The 17,880-nt window shown below is 43.7% G+C and overlaps 1 protein-coding gene across 1 annotated transcript in view; it reads right to left on the bottom strand.

Annotated features, from left to right (window-relative positions):
• Window positions 1-6,555: 6,555 nt before the first annotated feature.
• The window catches only part of ANKUB1 (ankyrin repeat and ubiquitin domain containing 1), a 35,177-nt gene continuing 23,852 nt past the window's right edge, over window positions 6,556-17,880 (bottom strand). The window contains exons 4-5 of the mRNA XM_062178541.1: window positions 11,683-11,797; window positions 6,556-7,495 (exon numbers count right to left, since the gene is read on the bottom strand). Of these exons, the coding sequence (XP_062034525.1) occupies window positions 6,556-7,495; window positions 11,683-11,797 (1,055 nt within the window). The remainder of the gene's footprint in view (window positions 7,496-11,682; window positions 11,798-17,880) is intronic.

Raw genomic sequence — 17,880 nt, 5'->3', positions numbered from 1 at the left:
TCTGCCTCAGTCCCAGTGGATGGGCGCTCTCTGTCTTTTTCTCCCTCTCTCTCTGCCTCTCAAATACAAAAAAAAACAAAACAAAACAAACGAAAAACACTTCTCAGTCCCATCCTTGTTTCCATTGCTCTCAGTACCTCTACCCCATAGGCAACTACTATTCTCAGTTTCTTAGGAAATCGTCCTCAGGCTCTTTATGCAAACAAACAAGAAACACACAAAAAGCCCTATATTTTCACTTAGGGTTATAGAGTCTTAAAGAAACATGGTGGTAAACACTCAACATCCTGTTGAATGCCATGTAGCTTTAGAACAGTTAGCATCACTAAGAGCTGTGACTGGAGATGATAGCATTATAAATGTGGACATTAGAACTGGAAATTCTCTTTGATCAGGTGTTTGCCCTAGTTAAGGTTGTCATGACTTTTCAAAGCACAATTCCTGGAGGATTTTCTCATGCTGTCAGGCCTCCTTGGGGAGTCAGATTGGCGATGCTCTTTTTGGCCAAAGCTCTTGCTATTCCTAATTGCTGAAGCCACCGTTTCTCTTTAAAGGCACTGCAAAAGAAACAAGACAGAATTTATAAAGGAGGTCCGATCTTGTCCCTATACCTGGCTGAATGGAACTCTGAGGCTGATGTGGTTGCTATGCCTGGTTTATTTTATCACATAGGTAGGATGGGAAATAGAAATAGGAATCTCTCCAAGATCATTCCTTGTGATACAGTAGGAATGTTCCTTTCCCAAGGCAATATTGCACATTCAGAACTCACCATTAGAAACAGAAAGACCCTCAATGTCACATAGATCTCTCCGGGATATGCCTTTTTCTATTTGTCTTCCCTAAGCCTCCCTATATATCACATACTCCTTGAAATTTTCTCCTTTCTGTCAAAAACACATTAGGGTTTTTGACTGAAAAAAATAATAGATATATTTGATGATCTTTAACTGAAATGCAATGGAGCTTAATGTTTTATGGTACATATACCATAGTATGTATGTATGTATGTATGTAAAATATGGCTACATACTAATAAGATTTGTAAATTTGAATATTACTCTTACTTTGTGATGCAAATGTCATTCATTACAGAGGGATTTTATATCCCTTTGTTCCTCTTCCCTTTTTGTACCCTCATTCTGGGAGACCTTATTTACTCATTTCTTCAATTTCTATTTCCATGACTCTATGATCTTTCTTAAAAGTTGCATAGCTCCAATTACCAAATAAAATATTTATCTCATAGATTTTCCTTATTTAATGTACCTTTTAACTCCTTTGTAAACTTGTCCCTCTTCAGTATCCTTGTTCTAACACGGTGACTTTGCTCTCCTCACCATCTCTATCCAAAGGTGGAAAACTCAATTCCTTCTTTTTCTGTTCCCATAATGAATTAGTGACATAATTTTGCAAATTATTCCCCCTGAACATTTCTCTTATTTGGCCTTTTCCCTTCTCCCTAACTATTACTATTCTGGTCTAGGTCTTTGTTGTCTATTAATTGTCTTATTGTGGCCTCCCAAACCTATTGTAGTCTTTCCACACCTTTTCAGTGAGACTTCCATTCATTGTCACTAAATTTGTCTTTAAAAACTGATTATGTGATTTACCTTCTAAAAGTTAACCTCTGTAACTTCCCACTCACTCACCTCCTACCCCATAGAAAGGGGAATAGGGAGAAAGCTCTGCACTTGGGTACATGAGATGCTTCTTAATGTAGGTACACTCTACTTTGCAATTCACATCTCCAGACAATTCTGGACCCCCCTAAAATGCTCTTTGCAGATCCACTTGCTATCCTTAAAATGAAATTTCTTACTCACTCTTCCACAAAACAGTGCCTTTGACTATGTTGTCATATCTATGTGGGTTCTTTTGGCTACTGCTACCCTTTAGTCTGGCAAGTCAGTTTTTTTTTTTTTAATTTGACAGGTAGAGTTATAGACAGAGAAAGACAGAGAGAAAGATCTTCCTTCCATTGGTTCACCCTCCAAATGGCCGCTACGGCTGGAGCTATGCTGATCCGAAGCCAGGAGCCAGGTGCTTCTCTGGTGCAGGGGCCCAAGCACTTGGGCCATCCTTCACTGCCTTCCCAGACTAGAACCCGGCGCCCATATGGGATGCTGGCACCCGCAGGCAGAGGATTAACCGCCATGTGAGCCATGGCACCGGCCCCCAGCAAATCAGTTTTTAAAGGGCTTGTACTCAATGTAAAAGTATTAGGAGCAGCTTCGCATAAAAGTACAGTAGTGTTTCAGACATTTGTCCTAGGTCCATGTCTGTCTGATTTAACTTTTGTTATGTGTTAACTCCTTCACCTCAATGGGCCTACTTCCCTGGGCTGTCTAAATTGGGTGAACCCATTCATGCGTCCCATGAAAATCACTCAGGCTCCTTTGTTTAGCCTTACCTCATATTCCAGGTGATTTAATTTGAAATTCTCTCTCTTGCATTCTGATGTATATCCTAATTCCTCCTAAACTCAGAGTTTGTCCTGATTCACTTCTTGGCATTTGAAACCTGGTTTTTCTGCATTTATTCAAAAATTGTTTATTTAAACACTTACTATTCTATGTGCTGGAGATACAAAATGTGAACAAAACACACAAGGAATGCCCCTTTATAAAGAAAGAAACCAGAGACTTCTATCCAGAGCATGGAAGATTGAGATTACCACCTGTACTCAGTCCACTGAAACTAAGCCTTCTGGAGCTGCTCACACATTTGAATGCTCATGAAACTGGACTTTCAGGCCACTAAACCTCACTGGATTTGGGTAATAAGCAATAAGGAAAACTCTTTTCTACATATACTTTAAAGATACTCTTTTATCTGTGTAAAGCCTACCCCATCTTCCTGGCTAAGGAGTGAGACTCTGTGTGACCTCCTGGACTCACTGTTAACTCTTCACCAACCCTATGCACTCTCCAATGCAGACTCCACATCAGCCTGAGCTAACTACAGCAATACCATCTTTGAATCAAGTCCAAAAGGTGTATTTTCATGAATCCAGAGTTCCCGAGCAGCATGTGATACAACAAATACTTTCCCATGATGCCAGCTGAAGTATCACAAGTCTTGATTTGGGAGACTCTACTTCCTATGCAACCAAGAACAACAGGTGGCTATTTTGCCCTCCCTGATCGAATTCCATGGGCCAGCATCATGAGGACTGCAATAAATTTTTCCTCATCTCCTGGCTATGATACTATCAGGGTGTTTGTGCATGTAGCAATCAAAATAGAGTCTGTATGTTCCTCATGTCTGTCTTTTTGGCACAAGAGCTGAACTGGTCATTTAAAGCTGAGTTCTCAGACCACCTGACTGTATGGCTTGATTGACTGTTTCAGGTAGATATAGGTGCTTTCCTGACTCCTGTGAGAGGCATGAACCAGATCTAGAAGAGTATGCAAGGGCATGAGACCATTGGTCTCTCTTTCCCCCTCATAGTTCACCAACAAAGGAAGGTGGAATAGATCCAGGGAAAGCAGTGGAAATAAAGGAGAGGGAAGAGAGGGTAGAAGAAGATATTGGGAAAAGAGAAACAGAGAAAGCATTTGCTTGTATTAACTCTGCTAGGGTAAGTCCACAGTCAAACTGATCATCTCTCCTACAGATCTCCCTTCTGCATTAACCTCCTTTTTTATTTATATTTTCATTTTATTTGAAAGACGGATCTTGCATGTACTTATCCACTCCCCCCAAATCCTCAACAGCCAGGGCTGGGCCAGACTGAAATCAGAAACCCAGAACTCCATCCAGGTCTTCTACGTATGTGGCAGAAATTCAAGTACTTGAATCATCATCTGCTGCTTCCCAACGTATGCATTAACAAGAAGCTAGATCAGAAGTGGAGGAGCCAGGACTTGAACCAGGCACTCTGATACAGGATGTGGGCATCCAAAGGGATGACTTAACCACTGCACCAAATGCCCCCCCCCACACATTAACCCCTTTCTTTAATGCAATTTCCTTCTTGGCCTTGAAACTGACTTCACTTGATTAACTCCAATCCTTATGAAATATATTTGCAAAAAACAGCATGCTGATATAACCTCTTTGGGAAACTATTTGGAAGTGTTTACTAAAGTTAAATATAAACTTATGATCCAGCAATTAATTCATTCCTAGGCATAGAGTCAAGGGAAATGTATGCAAATGTCCTCCAAACCCAACATACAAGAATAACTGTACATATTTTTTCAAAATAGCTCCCAAATTAGAAACAAACAATGTCCATCAATAGGAAAATAGGTAGATAAATTAGGGTGTGAAATACAAAATAGAGATGGAATATTACATAGAAATAAGAACAATCAGTACACACACAGACACAAGTGAACCTCGGAGGCAATATGTGGGGCAAAAACGGCAGACATAAAAGGTAGCTATGCTATGATATCCTTTATATGAGGTTCAAGAATAGGATAAACTTACCTTTGGTGGTAGGGATCAGACATGGTTCTATCTGGAGGGATTATTGATTGGTAAGGGACAGGAGAGGAAAGTTGGAGACTCTGGAAATAATTTGTATTTGATATGGGCAGTGGTTTATTGATGTATGCAAACACAAATAATCAATAGGCTGTACATGTAGGACAGTGCTTCTTATGCACTTTGCTGTATATTTCAGAACTCACTCCCTGAGGAAATATTCCATGTCATAGACAATTAGCAGCCTTTCTCATCTAAAACCACATGCACTCCCACCTTAGACAGATAAATATTTTTACACATTTCCATTCTACCTAACACTTCACTGAGTCACAATAAGCACTTACTGAATGTCTGAAAAATAAACTCATTTTTATTGTGCTTCTGCTGATATAACAAACCATTATTTCTTTTCTTATATTTATGGCCCCATTTAAGATAGTCTATACATGTAATTTTAAAACTAATAATTTTCCTAGGATTTTGGATAACCTCTTTTAATGCATTCTAGTCAGAGATAGCTTATAAATTACAAAGACTGAAGCTGTTAAGCAGTGTCTCAACTACTGTAAACCTCATCTTTGATCTTGGATTTTGCCGCTTTTACAGCCCCAAATACTCTGACCACTAGGTGGCACCAACTTAGCTGAGATTAACTAAAGACTAAATAGAGAGAGGCAAATAAAACAATGTAGCTTCTTTTTCCTTGCTTCTGACTTTATTGAGGAAGGGGAAAAGTCATGCATGAATCTATTTTTTTACTGTAATGTAGGCATCCACTAATATAAGTAATGAGTGGCACTTGAGATCTAATCAGAAAATTGTGTTTGCCGTGAAATCTGATGACTAAAATTTACCTGATGAAATGCATGTTCCTGAAAGGTCTATTTCTGATGTACTTGCTTCACTCTTTGAGTGTGATAATGGATTGCCTTTTTAAACTCACTTTAAATATTAATGTCAGTTCTAACACCCTATCCTCCCCTGTCTATCTTGCTCAGTAAGCCAACTTAAGTCTTTATGATTCAATTTGTTATTAAATTATTCCTATCTTTCCTTCCACTTTCATTACCATCTAGTCTTCAATGATGCTTTTGATGTCTCCCTCTCATATTTCAAGATTGCCTCTTCTCCCTTTAATTATAATTAATAATTTCTTACTAGCTTCAAAGAAAAGTAAGAAGCAGCAGCCATGGGCCTTACTAATTGACACAATTCTGTTTTTAAAAGATTTATTTATTTATTTGAAATACTGAGTTTGAGAGAGAAAGAAAGAGGGAGAGAGAGGAAGAGAGAGAGATCTTCCATGTGCTGGTTTACTCCCCAGATGGCCACAACGGCCAGCACTGGGCCAGGCCGTAGCCAAGAGCCTGAAGCTTCATCTGAGACTCCCATGTGTGTCGCAGGGGCCCAAACACTTGGGCCATCTTCCCCTGCTTTTCCCAGGCACATTAGCAGGGAGCTGGATTGGAACTGGAGCAGTGGGACTAGAACTAGTGCCCATATGGGATGCTAGCATCACAGGCACCTGCCCCAGAAACAGTTCTTTTCACTGTTCTTTTTTCCTCCTGAAAGTTTGAAGACCAAAGCACTACACAGATTGGAATGCTCAATAATATCAATTCATTTTGCCCTAGACATGATGCTAGTGAGGTTCTTGAAGCTGGGTACTGATGTATTGGAATAATTTGTATTACTCTATGTGGCAGAGTAGGTTTTCATGGACCATTCACTGCCCTGGATTGGCTTTATTAAAAGTCTGTAGGGCAGGTGTTTGATCCAGTGTTTAAGGTGATTAGAACTCAGAGTATGTGTGTCCAATGTCTGGCTCTGGCTCCTGGTTTCTGCTAATGCTCACCCTGGGAGGCAGCAACTGATGGCTCAAGTAGTTGGATCCCTGCCACCCCATGGCAGACGTGGACTTCATTCCTGGCTCCTGGCGTCTACCTGCCCTGGCCCAGTTGCAGCCGTTGCAGGCATTTGGGGAGTGAAACAATAGCTTGGTGCTCTCTCAAAACAAAACAACAACAACAACAAAAAACAAAACAAAACAAACAAAAAACCCCACAAAAACCAAAAGCCCCAAGAGTTTGCCCATGCATGTATAAAGGGAAAGCATTACCTCGCCATGGCCAGGCAGTAGACTGCATTCTCCCTTGGAGTCCTCCCGCTGTGCTCTGAGAATGATGCGAAGGAGGACCTTCGTAAAAAGTCAGCGCTGGGGGTATAGTAAAACGATGGGTGTGAATATCCCGCCCTGGAAACTGGAGGGAGGGGCACTTGGGGGAGATATGTATTTTTTAGGAGCTTCTCCTTTTTCCTGGCTGTGGCAATAACTTTTTTCTGATTTTGATGCTGACGTTCTTGTAATACAGAGGATGTATTTGCATCCACCCGTGGAGGAAATTTGAGGGTTTGTTCTTTCATGTCCGGCTGTGAAATTGCCAAAGGATTGACAGGTGTCCTGCTTGCAGTGTGTTCCATGAGAAGTGGGAGCTTGGGCAAGGTGCTGCGGGAGTCCTTGTTCTCGGCCTGATGCCAGCTCTTGGAGGTCATCTTGGGCTTGGTGAAGCCATCCACCATCACAGTGTCTCCGACTTTGGCCCCAAAGACCCTTGCTCTGCACAGCCGGCTGCTGTGCAGGCTGTGGCTCTGAGCTCTGAGGATCCATTGTTTGATTTTAATGTAAATCCTCATGGGGACTGAGATTTTCAGAAAAGAAACCGTGGACCACATTTTACTCAGCAGATAGAACACACAGTCTTTGTGCTTGTGTTTGGATGCGATGGTCAGGGGAGTGCGTCCCGCTGCATCTGTGCATTCCAGGCACAGCACACTGCAGTTGACAAAGGCCTTCAGAATCAGCAGCTGGCCTGCTTCTGCAGCTGCGTGAATGGGGCATTTAGAGACGTCTGCATGAAGGGCTTCATGGCACCAGGCTCGATAGGGGTGAACACCGACCGCCTCGTGGGGCCGCGCGCCCTGCTGCAGGGCCCATTCAGTGAGCTCGATGTGGCCGTGAAAGGCAGCAATGTACAGGGCTACCCTTCTTTGATACCTGAGGGAGTGAATCAAGTGGGAGACGGAGTTCAGGAAGCCGGAAAACAGACTTAGTTGTATGTTCTGAACAGTTAAAATATTTGGTCCTTTTGCCTAAAACTTGTTTTTAGAAAAGACGTATCATAATATGAGCATACAGGTTTAACCACACAGGGCCTGCTTGTGAGCATTATCCTTCTATGCACATGTAAATAATGCAAACTGGTTTCCTTGGAGCCATGATCTTTCTTATAAAAATCAGGAGTTCAAGAAAAGCATCAAGCTTTATATGAAATTGGAAAATACTGAAAGCAACTTAGTGCATTTTAGAAATGTAAAAAAAAAAGGGGGGGGGGGAGGGGCGCTGTAGCGGAATAGTTTAATTCTCTGCCTGCAGTGCTGGTTCTAATCGCAGCTACTCTTCCAATCCAGCTCTCTGCTATGGCTTGGGAAAGCAAGTGCTTGGGCCCCTGTACCCGCATGGGAGACCTGGAAGAAGTTCCTGGCTCCTGGCTTCGGATTGGCTCAGCTCTGGCTGTCGCAGCCATTTGGAGGGGTGAACCATCAGATGGAAAACCTTTCTCTCTGTCTCTGCCTCTCACTGTCTGTAACTCTATCTCTCAAATAAATAATTTATTTTTTAAAAAGTAAAAGACTAGATAGTTTCCTCTAAGGCCAGGAACAAGACAAAGATGTCTGCTGTCACCCCTTCTATGCAAAATTGTACTGAAGATTATAGCCAGAAGTTAGGCCAGAAAAACATTTTGAAAACAAATGTAAAAGTCATACATATTTGTTATATCTTTTCTAATAGATCTTATTTTCTGGCTTCTCAATATCTCTACTACTATTTGGTCTAAACCCAGTCTCTAAACCCCTCTATTCCACCCCAATGCTGTAGTCTCTCAGTTGGTCTTCTGCCTCCTCTTATTTTTCTATATATAGGCTTTTGTCGTATAGCACCTGGTGATTTTTTTTTTATTCCATAGATTGGGGGGTGCCTATTCTCCTTTTAAAATCCTTCAATAGCTCTCTAGTGTAATTTATTAGTCTGGAAAAATCATTTATTTATTTATTCGAGAGGCAGCAGAGAGAAAGACACGGAGAGAAAGTGTTCCCATTTACTGGTTCTCACCCCAAATGCCTGGGATAAGTCGGGGCTGAACGAAAAAAATCAATCCAGGACTCCCACATGGGTGGCAGGAGCCCAGCTACTTGAATCATTACCAGTGCTTCCCAGGGTCTGCAGTAGCAGGGACTGAGGAAGCCAGCTACCCCTGTGGGACATGGTGTCTGAGCTGGCTTATCAGTCACCAGGTTAATTGCCACCACCCCTGACTTACTCTACCCCTGCCCTGCTGCAATTTAAATTCATATGCCTCACCTTCACCTTTATGTGGGTGCCTCATCGTCTGGCCTGCACCCTTCTATCCCATCCCCTCTACTCCCTTCCTCTTTCACTGTCCTGGAGCCACGTTGGACTTCCTGCTGCCCCTCCAGTAGCTCAGAAGGCATATGTTGCGTGATTGGTGAAGGCTCTTCAGAGAGATGAGAGTTAGGGATACCAATCTTCACAGGGTCCTGCCAGGTATTCTTTGGTGCACACTTGTGCAGGGGTGTCTGTGTTTTGTGCTGGTGGAGACAAGCCAGCTTGCCTTCATCCGAACTCCACCGCATAAAACTGACCCTCCTATCTCTGATTGTATGCTCACCAGCCCACCTTTTGATGTGTATGTGGCTTCCCACATACTTCCCTCCATGGAGAAGATGTCCTGCCCAGAGCCTGTGGGTCTTTGGAAACTCCTGGCACTTAAATTATAACTAACTGAAGTTATAAACCAATGTGCTGGCATTTGGATCACATATCAGTTTCTTTTGCAATTCATTACTGTGTGGCAGTGTCTCTGAATTTGGTCAGTTTTCTCCCTCTGGGATAAAGAGCCCCTCCTAGATGGAGATGCCCCTGAGCTCTCTGTGCAGCTGGGCCCTGTGCTTCCCCTTCACACATCCACAGTTTCATTAGTGGGTCCAGTAAGTGCTTCATGTGACACTTCCGTGACTGCACTCCCCAAAGCTTGCTCCTGTGATGGCACACCCTTCCTGGGCGGGCAGAATTTCCTTCCACCCCTCGGTTCAAGCTGAGGGCCTGGACTTCATCTTTGCCTTCTTCTTCCTCTCCTTCTCATCCCTTACCTAATTTGTTACCTACAGGTTAACTAGGCTTCCTTATGTATCTTTTCATAGTCTGTCCTCTTAGCTTCACCGCTACTGCTATAAGCCTAGTTCACGCCACCACCTGTCTGCCTCCCTTGTCTTCCTGTGTGCCTCTGTTCCTCACACTGCAGGCAGAGCCATATTCTTACATGCATAACCCATCTTGGCCCTTCCCTCCCTACAGTGTCTTCCCAGCATCTGAAAGATAAAGGTCAGATTCTTTTACATTCTTCCACAGGCCCGTGTCAACTGTCTCTTCTTATTCTTCCAGCTGCTGTGCTACCTCTGCCACCTGCCACTCCTCTTTCAGTTCCTGCCATCTGGTTGTATATATATTTCCATCTGTTTTGGAGCATCTTTCTTTCTTCTCCTTCCCACCTACCTGAGTAACAATGCTTCAGGTCTCATCTTGACTTAAAGTTCCTTCTGAGGATGACTTACCCGGTAACTCTAGTTGGTTATCCGTATGGTGCATTCCTGTATCATCTGTGTTCTCAGCATAGCATTTTTTTATGCTGAATGGTAACAGCAGCCAGGCCTAACACTTACATCCTGCTTACCATTCACCAAGCACCCTTCTAAGTTCTCTAATGTTATTAAGTCATATAATCTATAAAGTAGTTTGACAAGGTAGATATTATTATTATTCGCATCTTATAGAAGAGGAATTGGAGGTGCAGGATGTTTATATAATTTACCCAAGTTTACACAGCTAAACACTGAGGGAGAAGGACTTTGAACCCAAGCAGATGGGCACTGGAGTTTGTACTCCCAAACATTTTGCAATTCTGCTTCTCCAGGAATTGGCTTCTTGCTTTCTGTTTCTCCCACTGGACCATAAACTTGCTGAAGGCAGTTTACTGCTGTATTCCTAGGATCTTATACAGTACATTGTAAGTGCTCAGTAAATACTTGTTGAATGGCTGGATAAATAAAAAGAGCTTTCCAGTTCAATCATCTATAGTTTTTGAACCCTTAGATTTTATTTAAAGATTAAGTTGAATGTAGATGGTAAGCACACATGAGTGCTAAATCATCAGAATCCAATACCCATTTCTGCCCTTCCTAGCTGTAGAAGAGTGGGCAGGGGTCCTAATCTCCGTTTATTCAACTGCAATGCAAGATTAAAAATTCAGTTTATACGATTGTTGTAAGTAGAAAATGAGGTAATAAATTTAACAGTAAATGCCACAAAGAAAATATTGAATAAATATGCTCTATTAGAAGTTGCAATGCAGCACAGCTATTTCTTTGTATTTAGAACATAAAAAATAGAATTATCACTATTCTAAATAGGCATTAATGTGAAATATTGGAGAATTTTATAATGTTGTATAAACTACAATGCTAGTTGGTAGAGCTCCTGGTGGGTGTCTGGGCTTCCATGAAACCTAAATAAATCACCCACAAGGGGGCACTGTTCTAAAATGCCACTGAATTAAACTCAAGGGTTAATGCAATTTAGGCATTTGAGAAGCTGTTGTGGTAATCCCACCTCACTGCTACTATAATCCCCCCACTTTTTTGCCCCAGCCAATGACCTTATGCTTCTTGTGTAGATGATTGTACTAAATTCAGCTTGGAAAGTAGCATGGGAGCTCTGGAAGAGCTGGCCAGTGATTTCAGGTAACCGGTTAGCAAGTGTCCTTGTTTTTAGAATAACTGGATTTGAAAGTGGCAAGGTACTTACTCTACTATGACAGGCTTTAAAGGGGTTTGTTAAAAGTCTGATGGCCAGGCTAAATGCAGTCACCCATTTTATTAGGTGATTTCTCAGGAAGGTCTACCTGAATAGTAGCCCATTACCAAGGCTGTCAGCCCTGCTGGCATCTCGCTCCAGCAAATATCTTGATGAAGACTTTTGACTGACACACGCCAAGGAGGACTGGCATGGAGCAGCACCCAGTTGTATGGTGAACTTCACATCCATGGTACAATAATTTAGTTTAAAAAGTACTTAAATTAACGTGGCATTTGCTTTCTCTCCCCTACTTGAGTACTGGTCCTTCTTTTGATAGGTAGCGCTGGACTTTCAGTTTTTGTCCGAGGAGACAACCCATCAGAAATTCCTTCCATCCATCCCAGACGTCCAAGCGAAGTGTGGTGCCTGGGGATCAGAAGAGGCAGTTTATGGTTCCAACCCACCACTGCAGCTGTCCATCCATAAAACTTCTAATGACAGCTTCCCCAAGCAGAGCTAGATAAATGCAAAACAAAAAGCAACCTTGGAACTAGGAGACAGGGATGCTATTTTTAACCTTGGCTTTTATTGGCTTGCAAAAGCTGCTTAGCTTCTGTGCCCTGCCCTTTTCTCATCTGTTGAGTGCTTGCATATAGTATTGAAATGTGCTTTGAAGCTATCTTAAAACAATCCTGTGGATGTTGATTTAATGCTGATATATGTATTATGAAAGAAGCTAGAGGCATTATGTTGGAAGAGGGAACCAAGGAGATGGTGGCAGGGCAAATGGCCTTCTTGGGCCCTTGGCTTATTAGTGGGTTGTGAGGGAGCTGAATGGTGCTTGCCAGTTAACCCTTCATGAAACAGGGGCTGTTCTATGCTGTGAATGTAAACCTAAGTCCTCACTGCTGACAAATTGATCCTTCACTCCTTGAAGTGAAGGATCAGTGACTCCACATTGCCTCTGTCCATGGGCTGCTGTTGTCTGGCATTGTTTCCCCAACCTTCGGCTCTGCTCTCTGCACACTTCTGGGATGAAACCCAAACCCTCCCTATCTGGCCCACTCAGCCTCTCTTGTCTCTCTCCACTCTGCCTCACTCACTCTGTTCTGGGTACCTTGACTTTTCATTTGTCCTTTATTTATTTATTTTTCATTTTTTACAAACCCTTGTGTCTCGAGGGCTGACTTTCAATAGATCGCAGTGGGGGAGCTGCTCGGCTACCTACGAAACCCCGAGCTCACTTGTCCTTTAGACACACCAAGTCCATTCCCAACTCAGGACCTAGTGACTTACTGGTTCTTTCCTTTGAAAGGGCCTACGTCTACGTTTTTGCAAAGCTGTGTCCTCTTTATTCAGCCTTAGATTCAAACATCATGTCCTTGCAGAGGACACTTCTGGGCCACCATAGCTAGGCATTCTCTGCTGCCACCACCTACCCACCTTTGTCACTATACCCCATGGCCTTATTTTTACTTCTTCATAGCCCCTATCATTAGCATTTGAAATCATTTTACTTGTTTGGAGATTTTTTTCTCCTGACCCCATTAAAAAGAAAGCTCCCTCAGGACTTGCCACAAAGCCTGGCACATGGCCAGTGGCCACTGATTTACCATGGCAATCTCAGCTAGTGGCTCCAGTGACCACCCATGCGCCACTTACTCCCAAGTCCAAATCTCCAGGCCAGGCCTCTGCTCTGCTGGGGGTATGAGGGTATGAGGGACTGCACTACAGCCCATTATTCTAAAAGACCCCATCATGCACCCCCAGCCTGCTCTGCCCCCTTGCTGTTTGTCTCAGGTTGTGGCACCTCTGTCTTTCCTGCTGCCTACGCTAGGTGTAGGGAGTTGCTCTTCATTGCTCCCCTTTGTCAGACCCTACATCTAAACCACTGTGTAGACCCAGCAAGTTTACCTCATGTGGATTTGCAAACTCTGTTTCCATGCCTCTGTCTCGACTAGTCCTACCTTGTCTCAGGCCTAGCCCACCTCTCACTTAAATCTGCTTTGAGAAACTCCTAACAGCCTCTCTTTGTCTTTATTGGGTCACTGCTAAAATGTCATCTTCTTTCCTGACCAACTATCCTAAAGTAGCCTTCCCTCCCCTTACTGCCTCGGTCTTATTGCCTTACCCTTCCTTTCACTTCATAGTCTGTATCTCTTTTTAAACATTTATTTACTTGAAGGTACTTTTTTTTTTTTTTTTAATGATTTATTTGGGGCCGGCACTGAGGTGCAGTAGGTTAATCCTCCGCTTGTGGCGCTGGCATCCCATATGGCACCAGTTCTAGTCCCAGCTGCCCCTCTTTAATCCAGCTCTCTGCTATGGCCTGGGAAAGCAGTAGAAGATGGATGGCCTGGGAAAGCAGTAGAAGATGGCCCAAATCTTTGGGCCCCTGAACCCACGTGGGAGACCCAGAAGAAGCTCCTGGATCCTGGCTTCGGATTGGCGCGGCTCCAGCCGTTATGGCCATTTGTGGAGTGAACCAATGGAAGGAAGACCTTTCTCACTGTCTGTAATTCTACCTCTCAAATAAATAAATCTTTAAAAAAATGAAAAAATAAAAAGATTTATTTTTTTGAAAGGCAGAGTTAGAGAGAGAGAGAGAGAGAGAGAGAGAGAGAGAGAGAGACATGGAGAGAGAGGGATCTTTCATCAACTGGTTTGCTCCCCAAATGGCTGCAGGCCTGGGCTGGGCCAGGCTAAGCCAGGAGCCAGGAGTTTCATCCAGGTTTGCCACATGGGTATGAGGGCCCAAGCACTTGGACTGTCTCTTCCTCTGCTTTCCCAGGCACATTAGCAGGGAGCTGGATCAGAAGTGGAGCAGCCACGACACAACTGGCGCCTGTATGGGGTGCTGGCACTATAGGTGGTGGCTTAACCCTCCATGCTGCAGCGGCAGCCCCCGCTTGAAGATTCTTGCCTCTGCCACTGAATAGCAGGCTTCAGGAGGGTGGGGATGTTGTCACCATGCCCCCTCTCCTTTGTGGGGCTAGCTCATGGTGGATGCTCAATAAACATTTGTTGAACGATGTCCTGTCTAGCTCCCCAAGCCCTCACTACCATGTGCTACTTTCCTAACTCAGCAGCCTGGCTTGCATTTCTGCATGCACACCAAGCTGTCTCTGGCCTGGGGGACCTTCTTGGTGTCCTTTCTTTCTGAACTCTTCTGACCCCTACCCTACAATCTCCAATTCAGATTATGATGCAGCCCTGGCATCACTTTCTCCGTAATGATGCCTTGAGGATGCCTTCTCCTTACCTCCCCAAACAGGTTGAAGGGCTTCTCCTCAGCCTCCAATATATATTTTGAAACTCTATCATTGAACATATTTGCTGCTTTGGAATTGCTGGGTATAAACACTAATGGAGAACTCTGAGCCCAAGAATCATGTCTAGTCTAGTCTTAGAGGCCTAGTTTTAATTATACCTTTGGGTTGCCATAGGTCCTCAATAAAATGGGATTTACTATATAGAAAGACAATGGCCAGACATGCATTAGGCACCATTCAAGGTGGGCCATTCCCCATCTTCCTCGGGATCTCCAGGATATCTCTTTCTTGCCCTTTGTGTTGCTTTATATGTCTTCTCCCTCTCTCTACTGACAGTTTGTCCCTGCTTATTTATGGTTTCTGTCCTGTTTCAACTTTGGTAAACATACAATATTGATTTGCGTGACTCAATCCTGCTTCATGATAACTTTCATTTTCTCTCCTTACCAATAACCAGCTTCATCTCTCTATTAAACCTCACACAACTAAAATTAATTAATAATAATAATGACTAACATCAGGGTGGAAAGGAATGATTACCTCTCCTTACTCCTCACAAGGGTCATAGTTGAAACTCCCATTAACAAAAGGCAGGTTAATAAGAGAAAGGCATGACAAATTTACTTATTTATATGACACAGAGGTTTTCAAAATGAAAACCTGGGGCTGGCTTTGTGGTTTAGCAAGTTAAGCCTCTGCCTGTGAGTCCGGCATCCCATATGAGTGCTGATTTGAGTCCCACCTGCTCCACCTACCATCCAGCTCCCTGCCTATGAGCCTGGAAAAATAGTGGAGGATGGCCCAAGTCCTTGGACCCCTGCACCATGTGGGAGACCCAGAAGAAGCTCCAGGCTATTGGCTTCAGTCTGGCCGAGCCTTGATCATTGCGGCCATTTGGAGAGTGAACTAGCACATGGAATATCTGTCTCTTTGTCTCTCCTCCTCTCTTTATAATTCTGCCTTTCAAATAAATAAAAAATATTTTTTTTTTAAAAAAAGAAATGAAAACCCAAAGACCCAGGATTAGGTTTGATGAATCATGGACAGCCATGTGAAATGTGATTGGACAAAAATAGTATTTTCTAATGGTAATAGACGGATGAAGGAAACCTAGCAAGGCCTCTTCGTGTGACATTCCTTCCTCCCAGGTGTAGAGCAGGACCCTCTGGAATGAGGGCTGATGAGTTACTATCAGGCAAGGTAGGTCAAAGCATTTCTTTATGGCCAGCTTCTACACAGAAAGGCAAGAGCAAATGAGTAATTTCCTAGGTTTCATCGCTTCCTTGAAAGAGAAATGTTCTAGTTTCAATGTCCCAACTTGAAGAAGAGAAACTCTGGTATCCATACTTGCTTCCAGGGGAAAAGGCAGAACTGGAGAAGATCAAAGAGAATCTGCCCCAGAGACTCTCAGGTCTCCTTCAGTCCAAAGTACTCAGCATTCTAGAGGACCTTACTCTGTGGTGTTGTATTCTGAGCCCAACTGAGCATTTATTGTGTGCTTACCATGTGCTCTACGCTGTTCCAAGTGCTTGACATGAGTACACTAATGTAAAATTTGCCATAATCTTAAGTGCTGAATAGTATGTTTAAAAATATTTACTTATGCCAGCACCGCGGCTCACTAGGCTAATCCTCTGCCTGCGGTGCAGGCACCCCGGGTTCTAGTCCCGGTTGCCCCTCTTCCAGGCCAGCTCTCTGCTGTGGCCAGGGAGTGCAGTGGACGATGGCCCAAGTGCTTGGGCCCTGCACCCCATGGGAGACCAGGAGAAGCACCTGGCTCCTGGCTTCTGATCAGCGCGGTGCGCCGGCCACAGCGGCCATTGAAGGGTGAACCAATGGCAAAAAGGAAGACCTTTCTCTCTGTCTCTCTCTCTCTCACTGTCCACTCTGCCTGTCAAAAAATTTTAAAAAAATTTACTTATTTTCATTTTATTTGAAAAGAGAGAGAGAAAGGAAGAAAGAGAGAGACATCTTCCATCCAAGTGTTTGTTCACTTCTCAAACACCTACAACAGTTAGAACTAGGCCAGGCCAAAGCTAGGACCCTGGAACTCAATCCAGGTTGGGTCTCCTTCTTGGATGGCAGGGACCTAACTACTTGAGCAATCATCTGCTGCCTCCCAAGGTGTGCCTTAATAGGAAGCTGGATTGGAAGTGGAGTAGCTGGGGCTTGAACTAGGCACTCCTTTATGAGATGCAGGCATCCAAAGTAGCATCTTTTTTCAAAAATATTTGTATTTCCTTGGAAGGCAGAGGACATTAAAAAAGAGAGAGAAAGAGAGAGAGAGAGAGAGAAATATAAATCTTCCACCCACTCACCCATTGTTTTGCTCCCCAAATGACTGCAATGGCTGGGACTGGCCAGGCTGAAGCCAGGAGACTAGAACTCCATTTGGGTCTCCCGTGTAGGTGGCAGGGGCCCAAATACGTGGACCATCTGCTGCTGCTTTGCCAGGCAAATTAGCAGGGAGCTGGATTGGAAGCAGCTCCAAACTGCTGCTCTGGTGTGGGATGCTGGTGTGACTGGTGGTGGCTTAACTTATGCACCATGATGCTGGAGCCCCGGAGTGGCATGTTAACTACTACACCAAAGGCCTGCCCCAGAGTAGTATTTTTTTCCCCATCTGATACCTGAGGAAACTGACGCATCATTAGCTTAAATAACTTGCTCAGGGTTTATATACCTAGTAAGTAGTGGGACCAGGGGTTGGATTCAGGTGATTCAGTTCCTGCACCCCTGTTCCTATCTTCTGTGTTACACTCATTTCCAAATAAAAATGCAATTGGCCCAGTGTGATAGTTGATACCCCTGGCAAGCCTATCGATTGACTGCCTCTGAATCAATGTGATAGCTTCGGTAATAAGAGCTGGTGTGTGTGTGTGTGTGTGTGTGTGTGAGAGAGAGAGAGAGAGAGAGAAAGAGAGAAAGAGAGAGAGAGGGAGAGAGAGACTCGCATATCCTCAGATTCAGACACAGTAGGTCCACATAGATACTTGGAGGAAGGAAGAAGGTAGGCAGGAAGGCAGGGAGACAGGAAGAAGAGGAAGGAGGGATGGAGGAGAGGTAGACCAGCTAGCCAGCTGACCTCATTAACTATTTGGAGCTATACAAACCTTCTAAACTGGCTGTGGTTTCCTAACACCAGTAGTCTTGGAGCCACAGAATGGTGAAACTAAAATGTTAAAAGACCAGCCCACTCCGTTGTCCCCATTTATGGACTAGGAAACAGACCCAGAG

This window comes from Lepus europaeus, chromosome 2 (genome assembly GCF_033115175.1).
Source record: "Lepus europaeus isolate LE1 chromosome 2, mLepTim1.pri, whole genome shotgun sequence".
Taxonomy (NCBI): domain Eukaryota; kingdom Metazoa; phylum Chordata; class Mammalia; order Lagomorpha; family Leporidae; genus Lepus; species Lepus europaeus.
The sequence above is the reverse complement of the archived record's forward strand: the minus strand, read 5'-3'. Positions and strand labels throughout refer to the sequence as shown.